At 30.9% G+C, this 24,433-nt stretch overlaps 1 protein-coding gene across 1 annotated transcript in view; it reads right to left on the minus strand.

Annotated features, from left to right (window-relative positions):
• Positions 1–1,038: 1,038 nt before the first annotated feature.
• Positions 1,039–24,433, minus strand: part of LOC148313929 (RING-box protein 2-like) — an 83,047-nt gene continuing 59,652 nt past the window's right edge. The window contains exon 2 of the mRNA XM_088277134.1: positions 1,039–2,652. Coding sequence (XP_088133260.1) covers positions 2,471–2,652 — 182 coding nt within the window. The 3' untranslated portion in view covers positions 1,039–2,470. The remainder of the gene's footprint in view (positions 2,653–24,433) is intronic.

Below are 24,433 nucleotides of genomic sequence, written 5' to 3' on the forward strand. Positions count from 1 at the left end.
TAAATTTATTAATATTTATTTTCACCCTCCTCTGGGAATCGAACCCGGGAACCCAACAGTAGCTAAAAATGCTAACCGTTACACAATGGAAGCATACAGTTCATCCATTCACTTCATCAATGGTAAGTTTTTTATTTTCAGAAGATCAACACAATATTTATTGGAGAGCTTTTTTCTAACCCACAACCAATACATCCATGAAAAAAAAGTTAAAAAATATCCATGTTGGTTGAGAGCTCTCAGTTAAAATTATTTACATGCGTGAAAATATTGCAGAAAAAAATCTGTGTGGTTTGACTTAGAACTACAAGAAGTAAAAAACAATTTCGATGAAACAATCCAAGAAAGATGGTTGGAGGTGTGATGTATTCGTTCTATCATTTTATTAATTTTGCTGTAACCATCTAACCAATGAAATAACGAAATGTACCTCATAAACAAAATAATCAACATGAATATACAACTTGAATATGACACAGTGAACAATGCTTCTTGATGGTACTCGTAATAACAAAACAAACCTTACTTCTACCATCTAACACAAAAATGTACAAAAAAGAACTCCACCGGCAAGACACACAAGGTGGCTTGGTGGGTCTCTGAAAAAAAAATTTCTACATTTGTAAAAATTGTGATTTAAATAAATGTATACAAATAATATAAAATAAAAAAGATTATACCTCAACAAAGCTCCGCTTTTAATATTTTGCTGAAACCAATGAAATAGCAAACTGTACCTTATAAACAAAATAATCAAGATCTTGAATATGACACAGTGAACAATGGTTCTTGATGGTACTCGTAATAATAAAACAAACCTTACTTCTACCATTTATCATAGCGATGTTATATTTTTTTAGGTTCTGAAAACATTAAAATGCAATCATCTCAGCTTGGCAATTTGTGGATTAGATGGTTTCTGCATAACATGGTCCGTGTGATGTTATAAAAAATTGCAGTAGTAACTGGGCGCTGTGAATAATTAATGAGATACGATGGTAAATTGTGCTTAGTTAGGATTTTTCCAGAATATTTGTGACGTAAAACTAGTAGAAGTGAGTCGAGAAGAATTATATTTGTTCTTGGTTTACAGCCAATAAATCTATTTTCGTAATTTCTAATTTTGCGAGGGTGTTTAAATTAATTTTAAATTTTTCTCACATTTGTCATTCTTATACCTGTTCCTATGACACTGGTGCTGGTGACAAAATTAAAATCACGTAATAGGTGAATGGTATTAGCAAAGAGTTTTCTTTAAAAAGAAATCGTGTTTAAATTAATGTTGATATCTTGAATGTACATATGTGTTCAAAATACTTATACAATTTATTAGCAACACATGTGAAAAATGCGCAATTATTAAATCATGTTATTCTCACATCTATGCCAAATCAATATTTGTAAAAGAAATATTAAAAAAAGTTTTTTTTAGAATGTCTTTATTAATGCATAAGTAAAAAATAAAACAGCAGATTCAAATATATCATCACCTTAAATTAAATAAAACAAATCCATTTCGCTTCAGTATGAAGCTGAAGCATTTAATGTTTACACCAGTGTTTCCCAACGTAATTTGAAAATCTTGGGAGGCAATGCGAAAATCGTTAATATTTATTACATTGATGTCAACGAACGTATTTTCGAAAAAAAATTGCAACTCCGACTTTTGGAGTAGGTATATAGTAGTCATACAGGAGAATGTGACATTTTTTTTACAAAAAACGTGATCATTGACTGTTTGATACCTAACTAGCTTAATATTGCCCTGAAAAAAAAATACCAAAGGATTTTAAACTTGGAAGTATAATATATTGAATTTTAAAAATGACTAACTGCATTAATGATTATTTTCTTGCCAAGTAAAAGTGACTTAAATGGCCCTCTTGAACATTTTACGTTTTGTTAGTTGGTCACTTTCTCCTGTACGACTACGATATTATTGTTAGTGATAGATGGAAATACGAGTCCAACGTAAAAATATTGAGATTATACTCGGGTACTTCGAATGTGTGTGATTGACTTGTTCGTTTGTTAAAAACTTATTTTAATTATATTTCCCATGCAAAAATGAAAAGTAATAGTATGAAAAATGTTCGTCAGTATTCAGAAGATTATTCTCATTTTTTTTCTCAAGCCAAGCCCAAGGATCGCACACACCAATTTTTTTTGAAGTTGTAATGTAACATAACATGCAAATTATTTATATATAAAAATTAAATTTAAATATTGTGGTATATATTGCAAGTGTGTATTTTTTTAATGGAAATAATTCACGTTTTTCAGAATTCGTTTGGCAAATAAAAAATTGATAATGGGGCGTGGAAAATTTTGAATCGTTAAAGTGGGGTATGGTACAAATAAGGTTAGGAAACACTGGTTTAGACGAAAAATTAAGAGGTTGGAACCATCGCACCAAGTTTCTTAATAAGTCCGAATTTTTTCTTCCTTGACACTCCTTCGTCCTCATTTCCTACTTGCCCATCCTCTGAATAGACCACTCTTGCTGACAGAGAGGACACCTATTATTCTGCTTCACCCACAAGGACATGCAGCAGTAATGGAAGCTGTGGTTGCATTCACCCCAGACGACCACACAGTCCTGTTTACCGTAAGAGTCCTTCTTGCTCTCCGCTTGGCAACGAAGACAAGCATCTGAAACAAGAAAAAAAACATGTCAATATTTTTAGATTCCCAAACGATAACTTGACCTTTAGTATAACTACATTTTTACTCAAATTGATATTCGATACGAGAAAATTTCTTATTCAAACAGTTGACTTAAGTGGTCCGCTAATGTTTACGTCTCAAAAAATTAATATACACATTTGAAATAAGCCATCCATAACCTTTTTGGCAGTTTTTATAAGAATGACGTAAACACCTAATGAGATAGATAAACAGTATTTAAATACACAAGCATGTTGCCTATCTCCATAGAAGTTGTCCCAGACTTGACATGAGGACACGAATAAAAAAACATGAAGACATCAACAAAATATTTTAACAAATGTCGAGTTACATAGCAATTGAACAGAAGTCGCAAACGTATGTGATATGTTCAAATAAATAATGGAAAAATAGATATATTGTTTATTGATTTGGCATTAACTTTGTGGAATAACGTGATGCTTTCAATATAAAATTAAAACACTGTATAATACCACTTTAAGAGTTTATTAATGTAAACACGACTAGTTTCAAGAACTACAGATGTTCTCAAATAGTCTGTATTTTCGCCTGTTAAGGAAAAACGGTTCCTTATAAATTTAAAAAAGCACGCCCAATCTAGTGTTATTTATAAAAATAAAAACGAGATTTAGCTTTGAATTGAATTTAGCTGTTTTTAAGGCAAAACACCTGCCAAAAATATGAAACATATTATACTTAAAACAATTATAAATCGTGTTTTGACTTTCCTTTATAAATAATTAAGAATGATGCAGTCGCACGAAAAATATGTGCCAATTCAATTAATAAAATAAGTTTATATATTGAATGTTAAAATCAAACGCTGATTTTGAGAGTCTACATGATTGTATTTTATTATTAAAAATACAAAAATAAAATTTGTGACAATTATTTCGCTTTGTTACGGCATTTTCAAACTAATGTCTTTAGTTTGAAAATGCCATAACCAGGTGAAACAATTTTTATTTTTATGGGTTTTTAACAATAATATACAGTTTAGTAGACTCAAAAAATCAGTGATAGATCTTAACATGTAATGAATAAGAGATCTAAAAAATAAACGCCAAAAAAAAATTATGTGGGTACCCAATTATTATTTTTGTATTTATTTTTAATGATCTCCAGAAATAAATATTCAAATCGACAACCTGTAAAGGTAAGATACATATACAAATGTTCTCTTTTTCTTGATTGAATCGTAAAAGAGATTTGTTTTTATTCGTGCTTCTATTTAAACAGAACTTCAACGCCAGTATCGATTAAACGAATACATATTACGTTTTCGATATACTATCCACTTGGTGTCAATATATCTATAATATATCATATATTCACGCACGCAAACGTCCAGCCAATTTAATATATCGCGTACGCTCAAAACAATTTTCAATTCACCACTAAATTAAAATATATTGAACACGTTCAATGAGATTCGTTGACACTAGAAAAAATTACATAATTCACAGTGAATGGCAAAATAACAAGTTAAATATTGGAGCATACATTTAAAACAACGACAATTAATACACACACACATACATATTTTTCTTAAAACCCTTATCCACACCCCAATGGTACATAGGGCACTGCATCATATAAACGCAGTGTTATCTTTATCATTAACACATTAACGAAAGGTGATCAGCCCTCCGCTTCAGGCACCAGTTCAGGGTAATATTGAATAAATATAAAAGTGAAAAAATTACTTTTATTTTTTTTAACCCCCCCTGGGTATCGAAGCTAGCTATTTGGCTAGCTAATGAACACTTGTGTAACGTTCAGTATTCTGCCCATTATTGAACATTCGTATTGCATTCTGTTTTGAAAAATGTTTACTCGCATATGCACTGTTGTTGGATTCCTTGCGTACGTTAGTTGTAATTTTGATTTTAATTCGGAATTTTGGCTGAGGATGATTCGTTCAGTTGAGGATGATGGAAAAATTGTATAATAATGGACAATCGCACCATTAGGATAAACAATTGATTATTAATAATTATTCTATGAAATTTAATAAGCAAGTGACTTATCTGGGAAGTGTTTTTGAGATTACGAGGAACAGAACGTAAGACATCAGTTTCGTAGATTTATAAAATAATAATTCAATTAATTTTTCATTGGAAATGAATTTAATGAAATATCGTAAAAAGTTTGATAACTTTGATAACGTTTAGTTTAGACATATGTACGTGCCCTCGGCACCGTCTCGTATCGTATTACTGCATCTGCAGTCAGCATTATTATTAATAATAATAAAATCATAAAATTACTTGGTTTGCTGAAGAAACTGCATTCCAGTTAACTAAAGTTTGTAAAATTATATAATGCATTACGTAAAATCTTATCACTTTGCGTGGGTAGATCCTAAATGCTATATCTATCTATGGTAGATAGATAAAGTGCAGATGAATTTTATTTTATTCGGATTTTTTATTTTATTTTGGAAACGGTCGTCGCTTCATATTGTTAAAATGTTATAAATATGTTTTTTTTTGGAATATAGTGGAACCCCAGAAATACGAAAATTTTGAAGAAAAACATTTATGTAGGAAAATATTTAAAAAACACGCACACTAAAGAACATATTTATTATTGAATAAAATTATTATATATAAAAAAACTTTAGATGGGTCCGCCATCTAAAGTTTTTTTTTTCAACTAGTGCTTATTTCGTGAATGGTAACACTTAGCTCATGTCTGATTTGACAGATAATTAGTTTTATCCTTCCGCTGAGCGAATATGGTTGTGTATACGCTTGAACAACGCTGGGAAATATTGCGACATTACTTTGAAAATCATGGTAATGTTGCAGAATGTGTGCGAAAATTGCGTACGGTTTTTGGAAGAAGAGAAGCACCGTCAGCTCCGTATGTTCGTTATCTTGTGAAAAAAGTGAAAGAAACTGGCATCCTCATCGATAAACCAAAGCGTGAAAAGCCAAAAACAGTGCGTACACCCGAGAATATCGATGTTGTGGCAGAAAGTGTGCGTGAAGCGCCATCAACATCAATTCACCGTCGTTCTCAACAATTGAACATTTCGGAGACATCATTGAGACGAATTTTGCATAAAGACCTTGGTATGACGCCATACAAAGTCCAATTGGTTCAGGAGTTGAAGCCAACTGACCATCCAATGCGTTTTCGCTTCGCTGAGTGGGCCTGCGATCGACTTACAGAAGATGCCGATTTTGCCAAAAAAATCATCTTTTCGGATGAAGCTCATTTTGATCTTGGCGGGTATGTAAACAAGCAAAATTGTCGTATTTTGGGCACAGAAAACCCGCACGCATACATTGAAAAGCCGGTACACCCAAAACGAGTCACTGTTTGGTGCGGATTTTGGTCCAGAGGCATAATTGGGCCATTTTTCTTTGAAAATGAGCAAGGAGTGGCCGTTACAGTCAATGGCGATCGTTATCGGGCCATGTTGAACGGATTTTTGTTCACAAAAATTGAAGAGGAGGATATTGGCAACATTTGGTTTCAACAGGACGGCGCTACGTGCCACACAGCCGAAGCTACACTCGATGTTTTTTATAGCATTTTCAAAAAAAAAAAGTTATTTGGCGGACCCTTTATAACCTATTTTGTTTTTAAAATGTTGAAATGTTAATAAAGTATACAGTACTGTGCCTGTATTTCTACTTAAGTACCTACAATATTAGATTGAAATGTAAAAAGTTGCAAATAATGTACATATAGTCTACCTTTAAAGAAGCAATGTCGTATGGTTCTTCAAGCAATTTTTTTTGTGAAGAAAAGAGAAATATTTGTGTTTTATTTTATTTTATTATTTACACAAATATTTCATACTATTTCTGTGAGCCTAAGCGGCTCATTATTTGAAATAGGTATCAAATTGCGGTAGAGTGGGTTCGAACCGAGAAACTCTGACCACGGGACCACAACCCAACACGCTGAATTAACGCTTAACGAACAAGAAAAAATACAGAGGAAAAACACACAATCAGAAATTTCTCGGTTTATCCGAACTTTTCCAAATCCGAACAGACCACAGCCACAATTAGTTCGTATTTATCTAAATTTACCGACACATCTACATAGATGGCGTTTGGGATCAGGCCACTTCTCAATACATATTCTTTAAATGATTCCTAAATAAAATCAATCATTAGTACTTAAACTACGTAGTTCATAAAGCACGTATTGTCGTGCGAGCAAATAATTTAAAAAAATATTACGCTAAAGTCGTGGGACATTATTATAAAGAAAAGAAAATAACTTAATAGTTCAGTTATGGTTGTTGATTATCAGATAGCTGTGAAGCATAAAAAATAACGATTTATTGAATCCACATTTGAAGGTCAAAATGCATTTTGCAAAACGTGCAATAGAGTTGATTTACGAGTACATACACATAAATTATTTGTTTTCAGATACATTTCCTTGTTAATTGAGCTCTCTCTCTCTCTCTGCCGTTTTTTATTCGTGACGAAGACAATAATGTCTCCGAAATAATAACGAACTATAATGAAGATTTTGCGTTTCATTCGACGGAAATAGCAAGGTAATGAGTTTAACGTAAGGACCCCAAAATTGTACATAGGATTACTGCAGTAAACACAAGACGTCATAATTGTCACTTAAAACGCCATGAGGAGGCTACCTGACGTTCGATTCCCGCTAATTACAAAACGAATCGAATAAATATTTATTTTCGAATATTTGTGATGTTATGTTTTTACATCTACCGCCCTTATCCTTCTATCCTACCCACATATAAGCCTTTACAATAGAGGCTGTCATAGAAAATATTTAAAATGAGCAAAGTAACAAAAAAAATACCAAGAATAAGTAAAAATACTACACAACGGCCCTAAACATTACAGATCAAACTAATACGAGTATAAACTTCATTTTTAGTCAATCTGGCTGTAAAAAAACTAAACTTTTATTTTTTTTAATTTAACGTTTAAATGGCTAAGCTGTTCCTTATAAAATTCGCAAGTATAAAGTTTTTAAAAAATACCAGCTCGAATTTTCAAAAGGTTTTATTTTTTAATTCAAATAAGCATAATTAAGCAAATAATAAATAATATACGAGTACATGGAAAATTTATTTTTATGTTGCCAGACAGAAAAGTACACTTTTCGCTGTGCATAATTTAAATACAATATTTTTTTATGATTATTATTCATGTTGTTGAATAAATATTGCTTAATACCGTTACTAAAATATAGCATGGTAGTTGATTTGGTTCTAGTTATAAGAATATGGGTATATTATGGTTTATTCAAAATAGTTTTAGTACATAAATAAATCGAGCCTCCACAGGATTGGAAAAACCTTGTTCTATATCTGATTGAAACTGGTTGTACGTGCCTTTACACGGGTCCACATATTGCAATACGTGCAAATTTAATGAAAACAATGTTGTATTAAAAATATCATATCGCTCATTCCTTTCAACAACGTCATAAATAAAAAATCGTCAATTTTCAGTTGTGCATGTTTTCGGAATGTCCAGATTTTTTTTTTAATTGGCACATTTTTAACTTAATGTTTACCCACTACAGGGCAAAAAGTGTTGTTTATGCATTTTGAAGAAAAGGTATTTTTTTATTATTTTTTTTTTCAAATAAACTTAAAACTATTTTTCAAATTGAGATAAAACATTCAGGTTTTACGTAAAACGATCTGTTGCACAGTAAAAAGTTCAATAAGTGGCTTGATATTTATTTTTAATACATTTTATTATATTTTTAAACTTTAAAAATGATTTCCTGAAAAATCTAGTTTTTTATTTATTTTTGACGTTGTTGAAAGGAGTGAGCGATATGTATCATACATAAATTGGATGACAACAAAAAAATTACCGATTCGTTATCGAGTCCCATTTCTATAAAATGAGTAGATATTTGCTTGAGTTATTTTTTTTCGTATTTCCAATTAAGGAAAATCATTAAAAATTGAATTCGCGGTATTAAAAAGTCTAAAAACGAATATCATAAGTTTTTTGAAAAAGTGAGGAATTATATAAGAAGTTAGTTAACTACAGAGGGTATTTTAAAAATTAATATTCAACAAAGATGGAGAAGTTAGAAGTTGAAGAAGTTGAAATAGGAAAATGGAAGTTTCAGAATTAACAGACTAGGAGCAGACTGGCTCCAGCATTTAAAAAAAATGGATATAAAATATTGTTAAATATATTTACTTTTATTTATATTAAAAAAGAAGTTTATTTATTTCATTATTATTTTATTGCATAGCCATGAAAGTACTTTTAACCAAAAGAGCTATGTGTTGAAAAGTTGGAAAACAATGTTATGTGTTATTTATTCGAAAAGTACTGATCTAGAATAGAAAAAAACGTTCTTTTTTCTTATATTATATTTATTATATTTATTTTGTTTTTTATAATTTATTTGTATTTATTTTATTTTTATTTTATATTTATTTTGTATTTATTTTATCAAAACGGCACTATTTTTGCACTCTGAGGATATTTTAATCGAATATCTTCCACGGTTGTCATGTGTATATATATATATATATATATATATATATATATATATATATATATATATATATATATATATATATATATATATATATATATATATATATATATATATATATATATATATATATATATATATATATATATATATATATATATATATATATATATATATATATATATATATATATATATATATATATATATATATATATATATATATATATATATATATATATATATATATATATATATATATATATATATATATATATATATATATATATATATATATATATATATATATATATATATATATATATATATATATATATATATATATATATATATATATATATATATATATATATATATATATATATATATATATATATATATATATATATATAAATATATATATATTTATATATATATATATATATATATATATATATATATATATATATATATATATATATATATAAATATATATATATATATATGTATATATATATATATATATATATATATATATATATATATATATATATATATATATATATATATATGTATATATGTATATATATATATATATATATATATATATATATATATATATATGTGTTGCTTTGTAATTAAAGAAACGACAATAAAAGTTTATTCTCAATTGATCTTTATAATAATTTTTATATCTATCTATCTATCTGATTCTGACAGTTAATAATATTATCGGAAGTCTTTTGTTTTATTCTGAGCGACGCATGCGGCATCTGGTGGTAGAACTGTTTTATGTAGGTACTTTTTGTAAGTACTTAATAAAATGTATAGGTAGGTACCTAGTTATTTTATTACATATATATATATATATATATATATATATATATATATATATATATATATATATATATATATATATATATATATGTATATATATATATATATATATATATATATATATATATATATATATATATATATATATATATATATATATATATATATATATATATATATATATATAAATATGCGTACGTGCGTACAAAGTTTAATATTTTAACTATGATATTATTCATATTGAGTACCAAACCAGAAGAAATAACAGACGTGCGAGAATGTCGTAAGTATTAAAAAGGTCTCGCCCTTGATTTTGACGAGCAAACAGTTCCTCATATTTTTATTTATTTATTTTTAATGCCTCTTACAAAGCTTCTCCCTTCCATACCTTTAAACCTGCAAGGTTTTGTAAGCTTTCCATCCCGATTTTTGTTATTATGTAAAGTGATTCTTTAAACCAGCCTATGACGGTCGTCAGCCCCATAAATGGCCAGGCTTCCATATTCTTCTTCATCTTTGATGAGATTTCGAAAAAAAATATGAAAAATAACTCCTACAATTGGAGAAAATCCAGATTTGTGAACGCACTCAAAATGTTGTATACAAAAACACATTGGCTGAGAGTAGTCTCGATATTCGCGGTTTTGGTATATGAGACCTGTCCTAATAACGAAACCCAACGAATATCGAAGGACGACTACTTAAGAGCAAATTATGAGGTAAATTTTGAGAATCAATCTCTTGCTTATTTGTACAGGTGAGTCAACAATTATTCATGCGCAAGCGTGACGTTTCAGGTATCATAACTCGTGTTAAACTCAAAGTAATCAACGCGTCACACAGTCAATATGCACAAGTATATCACACAAGTGTACAATTTACCAGCCAGTGTAAATATGTAAAGATAAAATAAGGAGGAAATGAAGATTTGTGTTTTGACGGCAATGAAACACTGCATTTTATACAAAAAGTATACAATGCAGATACGACCAAGGTCTAATCACAACTTTGATGCAGCTTTGTTGAAAATCGGATATATTTCATTAAGATGAAAGAAAACAAATCCAAATTAATTTTGTAGCGTGAAAAATAATGTTAAAAAATTAATAATAATTAAACAAAAACTCTGAAAAGCGAAGAAATAAAATTTGCTTCGATTCGGCAGTCACTTTATGGTAATATATATCCATTTAAAATTTAAGTCTTACTTATTATTTTTTGACATCTCAACATAGATGAAGTCTGGGCATTTACGGGAAATGCCCAGACTTCCATATTCTTCCTTATCTATGTTATAATGTGAAAAATAACTCCTATAATTGGAGATAATGAAGATTTGTGAACAAGTATTTGGACACACTCAAAATGTTGTAAGTTTTACTTGGTAAATACAACTATTTCTTAAAATCTATAGTGACACGTGTTTCGATGCATTCCGCATCATGCGGTGTTTGAAAATGATGCGGAATGCACCGAAACACGGGTCACAATACATTTTAAGAAATACTGCAATTAGAAATTTGCTTAGTTAAAACGTACTAACAAAATTAGAAATTCTACTTTCCTAGCTTTGCAAATTGTAATCTCGGCTCAAAAAAGTATAAAGGGAAGTATCGATTAGAACTTATATGCATTCCATATGCGCGAGTGAGAAATTCATAAAGTCTCTCTTTTGAGTTTTTATGGCACAATTCGCAATTATATAAGGTCTGAAAAAAGTTTTGATTTAAGTATTTATGTATTGAGTTTTACATATAATACCGACCCTTTTCCGGCGAACGCAAGTTAGGTAAAGATCATATTGTCACAGTAAATCTGCCAGATATCAATTAACGCACGATCTGGACTGAACAATCTATGATGATGTTTTTTTTACAGATCATGCTTGTTTTAATGAAGATTGAGCAAAAAAACGATGTTCACCTAACTTGCATTTACGATGTGTGCCGAAAAAGGGTCGGTATCATATGTAAAACTCAACCGGAGTTTATATTTTGCAGGGAAAAGGTCAATGCACTTGAATACATGTTTTTGGACTTGAATTATTAAAAAATTGGATTAATAAACTGTACAAAAACGAGTTTACATATTTGTTTACGTTTGAATAATTCGCGTAACTGTTATCGATTTATTCACGGGACAAGGACTTATTTTTCCGGAGATATTAGTAGATTCTGTACGCGTTAGAAGATTTTAAAGACTTTTTCTGTTAAATGCGAATCCAACTTCGAGAAAGGATGATATTGTATAAGACGAATACGTGATAATCTTTAAGTGAATTTTTCCTTCACACATAACGTTAAAGAATATAATATCGCTCACTCCTTTCAACAACGTCATAAATCAAAAAACTTGATTTTTCAGGAGATCGTTTTTAAAGTTTAAAAATGTAATACAATCGATTAAAAATAAATATCAAGCCACTTATTGAACTCATTACTGTGCAACATATCTTTTTAGGTAAAACCTGAAGGTTTTTTCTCCATTTGAAAAATATTTACTTTATTTAAAAAAATAATAAAACAACACATATTCTTTAAAATGCAAAAACAACACTTTCTGCCCTGTAGCAGGTAAATATTAAGTTTAAAATATGCCACTTTTGCTGGGATATAGTACATTTTATGGGCATTCCGAAAACATGCACAACTGAAATTTGACGATTTTTGATTTATGACGTAGTTGAAAGGAGTGAGCGATATGTAATATACATAATAAATAAGCTACAAGCAGGTTTGCACAAATATCTGTTGAAATATCTATAAAAGTATTCAAAAGTGAAAACAAAGAGTCGAATTTGTAAAATAAATTACCTTCACATATGCTTAATTCATGTTAGTTAATCAGCGGATAAGAATGTTGTGAAACCTATTTAAAAATATATATATTTATACATATTGATTTGCGTCAAGAAATACATAGAAATTTGCACTAAGCAAAAATCTTATTGACTTAGCAACAGGATAATAAATATGTATGTGTACCAGAGCAGGCGTAAGGTTTTTATTTGCCTCAGGTGAAAATTTAGCGCCCCAGCTGTATTCAAGGCTGGATAGTGAAAAGATAAGGCGTTAACTACGTATTAGCTTCATCTTCTTCTTCTTCTCTACTGCTGGATATAGGCCTCTTCCGTATACTTCCATTTCCTTCGGTCAGTCGCTGTTTGTAGCCAGTTTCTACCCCCCTCCCCCCACAGCGGCTATGTAGTCGGACCATATTTTTTGGATCTTCCAACTCTTTTATTCTCCCAAGGTCTCCATCTCAACATTTTTTGGGCTCATCTTGCAGGATCCTGTCTTGCTTCATGTCCCGCCCATTACTACTTGGGTCTTGCCACGCGATCCATGATATCCTATATTTTGGTTCTGTTCCTGATTTCTCTATTTCTTACTTTATCTCTCAGGCATACCAAGCATGGATCTTTCCATGAATCTTTCCATTTTAGATTCTCTGCTTTTTTTGTTAGTCATAGTCTATAGTACATATAGGTTCACTGGCAGTATCCAGGGTTAGTACGTTTTTCTACTACAGGTCGGAATCTCTTTAATCTGTAGAATTTATTTGAGTTTGCTTTGGCAAACGACCATTGCATATACGAGTATATACAGGTTTCAAGAATAAGTGCAATATGGATGTTCAATAATGGGCAGAATGAGGAACGTTATACCAGTGTATAAAGTGATCGCTTAAACCAGCCAAATGCCAGGTCGTAAGGCCTGGGATGCTCAGACTTCTAACTTCTTTCATAAAAAAGAATAATGATACATATTTCATATCAAGTTGAGACAGCTTAAAAATAAATTATATATTTCGCACTTTAGATTATTGGATATGGTAGTAAAATACATTTGAAGAGATGACGTAAGTGAAGAAGCTCACGGAAAAGGCTAATATTAGTAATATATGAAGGAAGAAAGGTAGGTAGAAAAAGGAGAATATCAACAATGATTATTAGGTCACTCAGTCACAAAAATTATGCTAAAAAAAAGTTTTATAAAATAAAAGAACTTTGTTTTAACCACTTTTTATTGGTACACTTTATCCAACCGGTTTTGACAAGAACCTTGTCATCATCAGGGTTTATGTACTGAATTCTAAAATATTGAAATACTCAAAGTTAGGTTATAGTTGATAACCCTTCCCTTAGGATACCAAAAACTTCCACGTACTCCGTACACCATGTGAAAAAATGATTAAAAAAAAATTATTTAAAAAACGGGAAAAAACTCCTAAATAGTGCTTTTATTGAGCATTGCGCAGCGATTACGTCAACTCCGGATGACAACTTAAAACAAAGTTGTTTTATTTTATAAAGTTTATAAAATGTGCCGCAAAGTATCTGCGAAAAACATTCAAGAAACTAAAAAAAAGTACTCTACCAACAAACTTGATATTTTAAAGGATCTTCTTTTGAACTGAGGCAAGGCTAATAAATTACATGGACCGACCCTGGTGGATACAAGAATTGAGAATAAGTATGTTTCTTGCAGTTTGACCGTCTAATTAGTATAACTCGTTTTAAGGCAGTAACACTAAAGCCTTTATTTATACAACATTATACAAAACAGTTAATTGGATACGAATTTAATTACTTATGAAATATTTTGCTTATGAGTCAGCGGCCATCGTGGGATTGCTGACTTTTTGCAATTTATTTGATGAAAACAACGCAATTTCGAATAAATCTGATCACCTGATCAGTGAAATTTGCGGTATTTTCATCTAACAGCTGAGTTCGTATATAAACGGTGTTCTAAATCAAGGTTCTAGGTACACCAAACACCTTACTATGCTTATAAATAAACAACCCTGTATAAAGCTAAATGTCAACAGCAGGGGTGTGCCTTCTATATAGGCAGAAAAGCAATGCCTATCCTAACTTACCCGCGTGACATATAATATCAAAACGCAACCAGTACCTACCCTACCTTACTAAGTACTACCAGCTTACCTTATTATCCACCTCTACTGCCTACCCTAATTAATTCTCTGTGGTCAACAGTAAGTACTATTCCATAACGATAACAATATTTTAATTGACTTCTCAACATAGATGATGAAGAATATGGAAGCATTGGACTTACGACCTGTAATATCCATAAAAAGTAAATTATTAAAAAAATACCGTCAATTAACCTAAGGTCATTAAAAAGCGTAAACATGTAACATTCGTTCTTCCTTTTTTTATAAAAGAAGATGGAGGTCTGAGCATCCCAGGGCTTACGAATTGGCATTTGGCTGGCTTAAACGATCACTTTATAAACACTTGTGTAATGTTCACCATTCTGGCCATTATTGATTCACTTTAGGAATTAAAATCTTGGTCACAACTGACGTCAAGAAAAGGCGATTCAGTTGGCTTGGCCATGTACTCCGCATGCCTCCCGAGAGCCTTATTCAAGCTCGCCTCTTTTACAAGGCATCAGATTCGCGCCACCCAGGACGACCACTGCTGACAATTCGTCGGCAGTTCTCGTCAGAACTTCGGGACGCGGATCTGACCTGGGAGAATGCCAAAGAGCTGGCACCAGACAGAAAAGACAGTTTGAGGAGTCCATATGCTCCGCTTAGGGATCGGATATGATATGGTGCAATTAGGAATTATAAAAGGAATGAATACTCTACAAAACATCATGCTTTGTTTTTGAAACAGTGTATTGAATTTGTATTTACAGCAAGGAGATAAAAAATGTTCTCTTCATGGTGGTGTTCCTTAGATGTTTGAATGGTGATATAAGGAAAGAAAGCAATGATAAAATATGCAGGGCTATGGAGTCGGAGTCTCGGTGTTTAAGCCGGAGGAGTCGGAGTAGGAGTCGTAAAAAATGAGCGACTCCGACTACTTTTTCGTTCAAATATAAAATATATTTTTTAAAATTATTATAATGAATGTGTTTTGTGCACGAATATTAAACTTGCAGATGCAAGTCGCGCCGATATGGTGAATTACCGAGACCCATTTAATGCATAAAGTGTACGAAAATGTAATAACAAAAAAATGGCTTCATGCAGAGGTAGGAAACAAAATGATAAAATTGAGTCGAGTTAAATTTTTTGAGTCGGAGTCGTGTTGTTGGCAAATATAGGAATCGGAGTCGGAGTCGGAGTCGGAGTCGCATTTTTTTCTACCGACTCCACAGCCCTGGAAATAAGCATTAGAGTGTGTTGAGATAATTTGGGCGTGTGAATCGAATAAGTGAATAATGAACCCCATGCAACCTTCTGCTGCAAAAATATTAAGGTATACATTATACTCGTGACAAAGTTGTGACGCGAATGCGACTTTAACCCTTTCCGGTCCTATGTCGAATGTCATTCGACATTTTTTTCTTCATCAGTTTAGTGTTAAAACACAAGCAAACATATTTTTTCTCACTCGTATTTAGTGTAAAATGTAATAATAAGAGACAAGATTGTAGACATTCAAAATAAAAATAAATTTTTAACACAAGTATAGTTTTACACAAAAAAAAACTGGGATGTATTGTTTAACCCTGTAATGCTGATTGTGGACCTGGTGGAGTTTTTTATTTTTTTTTATGGACTGGAAAGGGTTAAGTGATCCGGACTCAATTGGTAAGCGACTATGAGTAAGGTAAAGCAGATTGATGAATAAGGTAAACTGAGAAGCTATGTGAACCCGTGCTATACCGGGTAGACGCAAGCAAAGGAGACCGCAATCTCGGGTCTCTGTGGCGATATTATGTAGTACTGTCAGGGGATCTCAATTTATAGAAGGCATCGTTCCTTAATAAAAGGAGAATTTTTCATACTTAAAAATAAACTCAATCGTCGCTTTAACAATGTTACAATGTGGTGAAATGCATGAATGATTTTTTGACATCTCATCAAAGATGAAGAAGATTTTTTTTAATTTTGTTAATTTTTATTTATTTCATAAATACATAGATACATTCATAGATACATATTTATTTCATATATACATTTACTATATGTATTACGGCTCTTTAGGCATGGCCTGAATATGGAAATCTGGGCATTTACGGGTCTGACGACCGTCATACGCTGGTTTGAGTGATCACTTTACACACGTGTTACATTCACCAATTCTACCCATTATTGACAACCACACTACTCAAATTCTTGGAAGTTCTATGTATTTTAACCAATTTTGAATCATTATTCTTGATTCACTAGAGCTTCACTAGAGACTATTCTATTGGTGAGATGAAAATAAGCTTTTTATTAAGCAGAAACTCTTTTATTAGTATGTGAGGTCCGAATCCTGGATTATAATCACACACACGAGAAACGCCAGAAAATATCACTTTCATTTTTATTATTTAGGCTTTTAATTTGACCAGATAATTTATTTACTACATTTTGAGTGTGTTGTAAATGTGTAAATATTATTTTAGCCCAAAATTAGTTAAACTCTAGATAACTAAACTATATTTGAAGATACAATGCCATTTGTGGATCGTACAATATTGACATATGTAGTAGCTGTGCGGAATAGTGATTGATTGTTTAATGTCTCTAAATTCATTCCTAATAAACCAAACTAAGGGGCCATGTAATCGGTTCCTATTTTTATTTAATACTTTTGATTTCACGTTTTTAATTGCGTAGTCCGCCAGACAAATGTTTAGTTATTATGGGTTAAGCGAATATAAAAAATTCAAAACTGACTGAAATTGATTTCAGTTTTGTACTGACATTTATTGGTGGAACTGCATTTTATAGAATAAAATGGCAACTATGTGGTTCTTCCCACATCAATTTTATTTGACCAGCAATCGGGTTTTGTCGTAACAGACATCACCAGACTGCTCGATTATGACGAAACCCGGTTGCTGGTCAAATAAAATTCATGTGGAAAAAACACATAGTTGTTATTTTATTCTATGCCTGAAATTGATTGTAAATTGACAAAGTTTCTCTAAAAAGAAGGTTAAAAATAAACTTAACAATTTTAGTATTTTTAGTATATTTAAAGCATTGTTAACTTTGTTTTGATGATGGAATGATTATTCCGAAACCGGTAGTAACGAAGTAGTGTTTTTTGAAGTGGTATTAAACAAAGTGAACGATAAATGATAAGGAGATATATTACTACAATTTTTATATCGGACACTGGGTTATTCACCCTACGGATGAGGTCATTGATCTCATTTAGATCGGAGGAAATTAAGATCGTTGCAAAAATACAAATTTAAGAATTAGTGCGATATGGATGTTCAATAATGGGCAGAATAACGTACGTTACACAAGTGCATAAATTGGTCGCTTAAGCCAGCCAAATGCCAGGTCGTAAGCCCTGGGATGCTCAGACTTCCGTATACAAGTTTCATATGAAGCTGAGACACTTTTGAAAATAAACTGTTGAAATGATAAATTCAACATCAAATGTCTCTACTTTAGCTATGTAAAGTCTAGCGTCTAATTATAAAAGTATGATGTTATCGCTTATGTTTATTCTAGATTTGAAGGGATAATTTAAGAACAGGTATTTTTGTAAAATTTAAAATAAAAGTCATCACTAAAAAAATAGTCACAACAAACGCCTGTTATGAAGATGCATTTTTTTCAGGCTGGTAAATTGTTTTTATTATAGTCAGGACATGTCATTGTTATAGACAGTGATGTCCTGACGTCCCGATAACTCAGTTGTATTGCAAACAATTGTATAAAAAGGAAATCATAATCGAATTTTTTTGAAGATTTCATATTTTTCAAAATTCAAAAGAGAAAAATTCAATTTTCAGTTAATTCGAAGTTATTGGGTCCTGAAATATTCTGAAAATTCCAGAAATAAATATCTTTCACAGCAACAAAATATTATAGGCTATGATGACCCAACACAAGCTAAATGAGTTAAATTGGGATGTTATCAAGCATCCACCGTATTCTCCAGATCTTGCTCTTTCTGATTTACATTTATTCCGATCACTGCAAAAAAAATTATACAATAGAGCAGGTAAAAACATCCCTTACTTCATTTTTCGCATCAAAATCCAAGGAATTTTTTACTACTGGTATTAATAAGTTGATAGAAAGATGGGAGAAGGTTATAAGAACTGATGGAAATTATATAATTTATTAAATAAATAATACACATTAAAAAAAAATTAAAAAATATATACGTAAAAAACGGTTAAAACTTTTGCATCAACCCAATAATATAATAGTATTATAATACTCTAACAAATGTATAATAGCATTAAAAAACGTAAGTCAATAAACCGTAATATGGTACTAAGATAAATATTAAAATATTGATTACATTATATTATTAAATGTCAACAACGATTATCTTGCTTCATTTTCAATAGATAGGGTAGATGAGAAGTTGGAATTATAATTCATTGATTTTCCTCAGTTGAGACTGTGATTTATGTAAATCATAACGAAAGTAATTTGATAAAACAATAAAAAAATTGTGTAGTTTTAAGTGTGTAAATAATGCTATGATAGTGAAGGGTAGTATTGTTTACATGCTATGGTAGTGATTGTCCTGACGAAGAGACGGTTACGTCTCGAAACCGGTAGACATCTCGGTGAGTGGTTGTATACTAGTATTATTAACACTTAAAAAAAAATAAACAAAAAACTCATTTTAAATAAGAACAGGTCGTAAAACGGGCGGGTAAATAAATGATTTTTTTAACCAACAAAAAAAAAATACATTCAAATCTAAATAAACGTAATTTTACATGAAATAATTGTTGAAATGCACCATGTATTTACAAAAAATTCCTGATATATTATTAAATATTATTATATAAAAATATGCATGATTTATAATACATGTTTTTTTTTCTAGATTCTTCCATTTTTTGTGTCTTAGATAAGTAACCGCAATATTCATGTATTGTAATCGCGATTACGTAAAGACTTGGTAGTCAGTAATGCGCTCCTGGTTCATGAATATAGGAGTGGAATATATTTGCAAGGATCCAGATGAAGCACGTGAAGATCAAAATGAAGGACATGACTGCTATATTGGGCAATGAAATGGGGGAAAAAGAAAAGGAAAGAAAAATACCTGCAATGGCTAGGGCACTAGAGGTTGCATGCCCGTACTTATACTAGCTCGTGCAAGTGGAGACCCTGGGAATGTGTACGAGTCCCTTGAGGTAATACTTTATTAAAATGTTTTTTTTGTCCGCCTCCGTGGTGTAATGGTCAGCGTGTTAAGCTACCGTTCTGAAGGCCCGGGTTCGATTCCCAGGGGGGGAGGTGAAAATAAATATTAGAGATTTAACACTGTAATATTTATTTAATATTATTTATTTATTTAATAATTACCCTGGAATTGTTCCTGAAGCGCAAGAGTGATCACCTTGCCTTCATGTAAGTAATGATCAAGATAACACTGCGTCAATTTGATGCAGTGCCCTATGCACCATCAGGTGCGGATAAGGGTTATAAATAAAATAATAAAAAATGTTTATTAATATAATCTCAAGTTATTGATATTGATAGTTAATAAATATTTCAGCTTAACAAAAATCAAATTTAAAAGGGAATTGTACAATGCTAAAACATATGAACGACTCTCTTAGTTATATATTACATTTAACTGCGGTAAAAATTTAAAACCTTTAATATGTCACCACCCGTATAGCAAAAAAACTGTTTATATTAACCATACCTAGTAAAATAATACAATTTGACTATCCTCTATAAAATTACGATATCATATTTATATCTTTCATTATAACTTTAAAATGCACTACTCAGACTTTTCTATTGTATTAATTAATAATAATAATTCTGATAAATTATATATATATATATATATATATATATATATATATATATATATATATATATATATGTATATATATATATATATATATATATATATATATCTATATATATATATATATATATATATATATATATATATATATATATATATATATATATATATATACATATATAATAGCATTACAGAGTTTAAACTCAAAATTAAAGATAATTTCATTAATTGATTCGGCAGTCACTTTGTGGTTTTACTAAATAAATACCACTATTTCTTAAAATCTATTGTGTTTCGATGCATTCCGCATCATTTTCATTTTCATTTTTAACCGTACTGAAAATGATACGCAATGCACCGAAACACGTGTCACAATAGATTTTGAGTTTAGAAATAGTGGTATTTACGAAGTAGAACTAAAATTAAAGATAATTCCTTAATAAACTAATATGGCGTCACGGTTAAGTATTATGTAATGATTATTTAAATAAAAATTGCACAAAGGGATAATTATATACGCTGATGGTGTATGTATCTAATTTTAGATTGTCGTTACGCGCCGGTACCAAATAAAAAAATGTAGATAGGTGATTTTATCAGTAACTTATCGGAAGTGAGATTAGACGAGTCGTGTTAGTGTACTGAAATAATATACATGCAATATTTTTCGGCAATATGGGACGGTCGCGTCGTATTCACAATCAGACAAAATATAAACATATGCATATGCAGACGATAAAGGATTAAATGTTTACAATGATTTCCAGGAGTGGAAAAATACCCCGAGACATAAATAATATGTTAATATCCCTCAGCAGGCAAAGCGCTGGACATATCAACGATGGTTACATCATACGTTAAAAACCAAATGTTTTATTTATTATTATATACTTATATATAAAAATACTTGAGTTATTTCATGTTAATTCTATGCATTATGTTAAAACCAACAATTTAAGGATTAACAAGAAAGCGAATAAACAAACGTTAAATACAGTAGATCCTCTCATAACGAGCATAATTCGTTCCAGATTCATACGGGCTAAGCGAAACACTCGTTAAGCGAAACATTTTTTGTTTCGACCGGTGCGGAAGTCCCGGCTCACAAGTGAATGTCATGTGAAAAGGGGACTTGCCCTTTCTCTGTAACTCGTTATGCGAAATGTCGCTCGTTAAGAAAACACCTTTAAAAAAATGTTATGCGAATTACTCATTATTGAATTTTTATTTTATTTTATTTATTTGTAAATTTAACAGAACATTTTTATAAATAGATTTACAATTATGAGTAACTTAAAAACAGGTAATTGTAACATTCCAATTACAAAATTTCACAAAATATCACAAATCGCTCACTCCTTTCAACAACGTCAATTTTCAGTTGTGCATGTCCTCGGCATGCCCAGAAAATGTACTATTATATATCTCAGCAAAAGCTGCATATTTTTAACTTAATATGTACCCGCTACAGGGCAGAAAGGTTTGTTTTAGCATTTTGAAGAAAAGGTATTGTTTAATATTTTTTTTAAATATACTTGATATTTTTCAAATGGAGAAAAAACATTCAGGTTTTACCTAAAAAGATCTGTTGCACAGTAAAAAGTTCAATAAGTGGCTTGATATTTATTTTTAATACATTTCATCACATTTTTAAACATTAAAAACGATCTCCTGATAAATCAAGTTTTTTTGATTTTGGACGTTGGTGAAAGGAGTGAGCGAAATGTTAAAAGCGTTAAAAGTCAAAAGTAAGAATAAAATATAGTTAAAGTTAAGAAGAGCAATAAGCAGACTTAATTTAGAGCTAAAGTAAAAAAAATAACACAAACAGTTATAATAAGTTGAGAAGAGCAATAAAGTAAAAATATGTGCAATAAGACAACAGCAAAAAACAGTAAACACATATAAAACAGAAAACATACGCAACAAACAGATATGAGAAGTAGTATAAGTTAAAAGAGTAATGAAATAGAAAAAACCAATAGACATATCGCTCACTCCTTTCAAGAACGTCATAAATAAAAAAACTTGATTTTTCAGGAGAGCGTTTTTAAAGTTTAAAAATATAATACAATGCATTAAAAATAAATATCAAGCCACTTATTGAACTTTTTACTGTGCAACAGATCTTTTTAGGTAAAACCTGACGGTTTTTTCTCCATTTGAAAAATATTTATTATATTCAAAAAAATAATTAAACCATACCTTTTCTTCAAAATGCAAAAACAACACTTTTTGCCATGTAGCGGGTAAATATTAAGTTAAAAATATGCCTCTTTTGCTGGGATATAGTAAATTTTCTGGGCATTCCGAAAACACGCACAACTGAAAATTGATTTTTGATTTATGACGTTCTTGAAAGGAGGGAGCGATATGTAAGCAAAATAAAGCGAAAAAGGTAAAATAGTGCAACGCATGTAATAAACAGATATAAGATATAGTACACATTAAAAAGAGTAATAAAGAAGGTAAAAAACAATAATCATATGTACGTTATAACACGAATTATGACGAGCAATAACCTGTTGGAGATTGAGGATTATGAGAGGTGCTCGTTATAAGAGGTTTCTAAATTACTTATTTCGACGAGTTGATTATCTTGACGTAGCATGGGTGAAGAACAATATAATAAAACCCTTATCCGCACCCCAATGGTGCATAGGGCACTGTGTCATATAAACGCAGTGTTATCTTGATCGTTTACACATGAAGGAAAGGTGATCAGCCCTCCGCTTCAGGTACCAGTCCATGGTAATATTGAATAAATATTACGGTGAAAAAATCACTTATATTTATTTTACCCCCCTTGGGAATCGAACCCGGGACCTCCAGAACGGTAGCCGAGCGTGCTGACCATTACACTACGGAGGCGGACAAAAAGGCGGAAGAACAATATACGAAGGTGAAATAAGGAATGAATGCAGATAAGCATTATCGATAAAATAAAGAAAGGTGTCTATGAGATGGTTTGGACAAGTGAACCTAATGAGTTAAGAAAGAATAGTAAAACAAATTTATGAGGCGAACGTGGTTGGTAATAGAAGCGAAGAAGACCGAGGAAAACATAGCATGATCGAGTATTTCAAATACTTGAAAGTGGTCAGGTCAGCAGTCGGAATAATCGGCAGGTATGCACATATATGTATGGGGATATGCATGAACGTGGAAGAGGCGAAGATTGTTTGCAAAGACAGAACGGTGTGGCGTTCTATTCTCTCTGCCTACGCCTGCGAGGAAGCGGCGTGATGGTTAGATAGTTAGTTAGTTTAGACCCTATTATTTTTAATGTATGCAAGATATGTGAAATCTTTCCCGAATTCTCTTGCATATTTTGAGACGCCTGAAAACAGCACTCATTCGTTCCACATGTCCAAACCATCTCAACACACCTTTCTTTATTTTACAGATAATGCTTATTTCTAACATCTATCATACAACGTTTTGCCGCACATTCTTCTGAGAGATGGCATTTCGACTCCATTCAGTCTCCTTTCATCCTTATTTTGCCAACTCCATGCTTCACTTCCAAACATAAGGGTTAGAACCAGGACTCCATTGCGCACTGCCAGTATAGCTAGCTTTCGGGGAAAGGTTTTTATTTGCCATAACTGATTTCAGTGCACTATTCACTCTGTTCCCAGCATTCAATCTCCTTTATCTTAAATAATAGAGTCTCTGTTAAATAAAAAGCTTACTC

This window comes from Brachycentrus maculatus, unplaced genomic scaffold, assembly GCF_059751285.1.
Source record: "Brachycentrus maculatus isolate JH-2025_06_01 unplaced genomic scaffold, ASM5975128v1 h1tg000004l, whole genome shotgun sequence".
Lineage (NCBI taxonomy): Eukaryota > Metazoa > Arthropoda > Insecta > Trichoptera > Brachycentridae > Brachycentrus > Brachycentrus maculatus.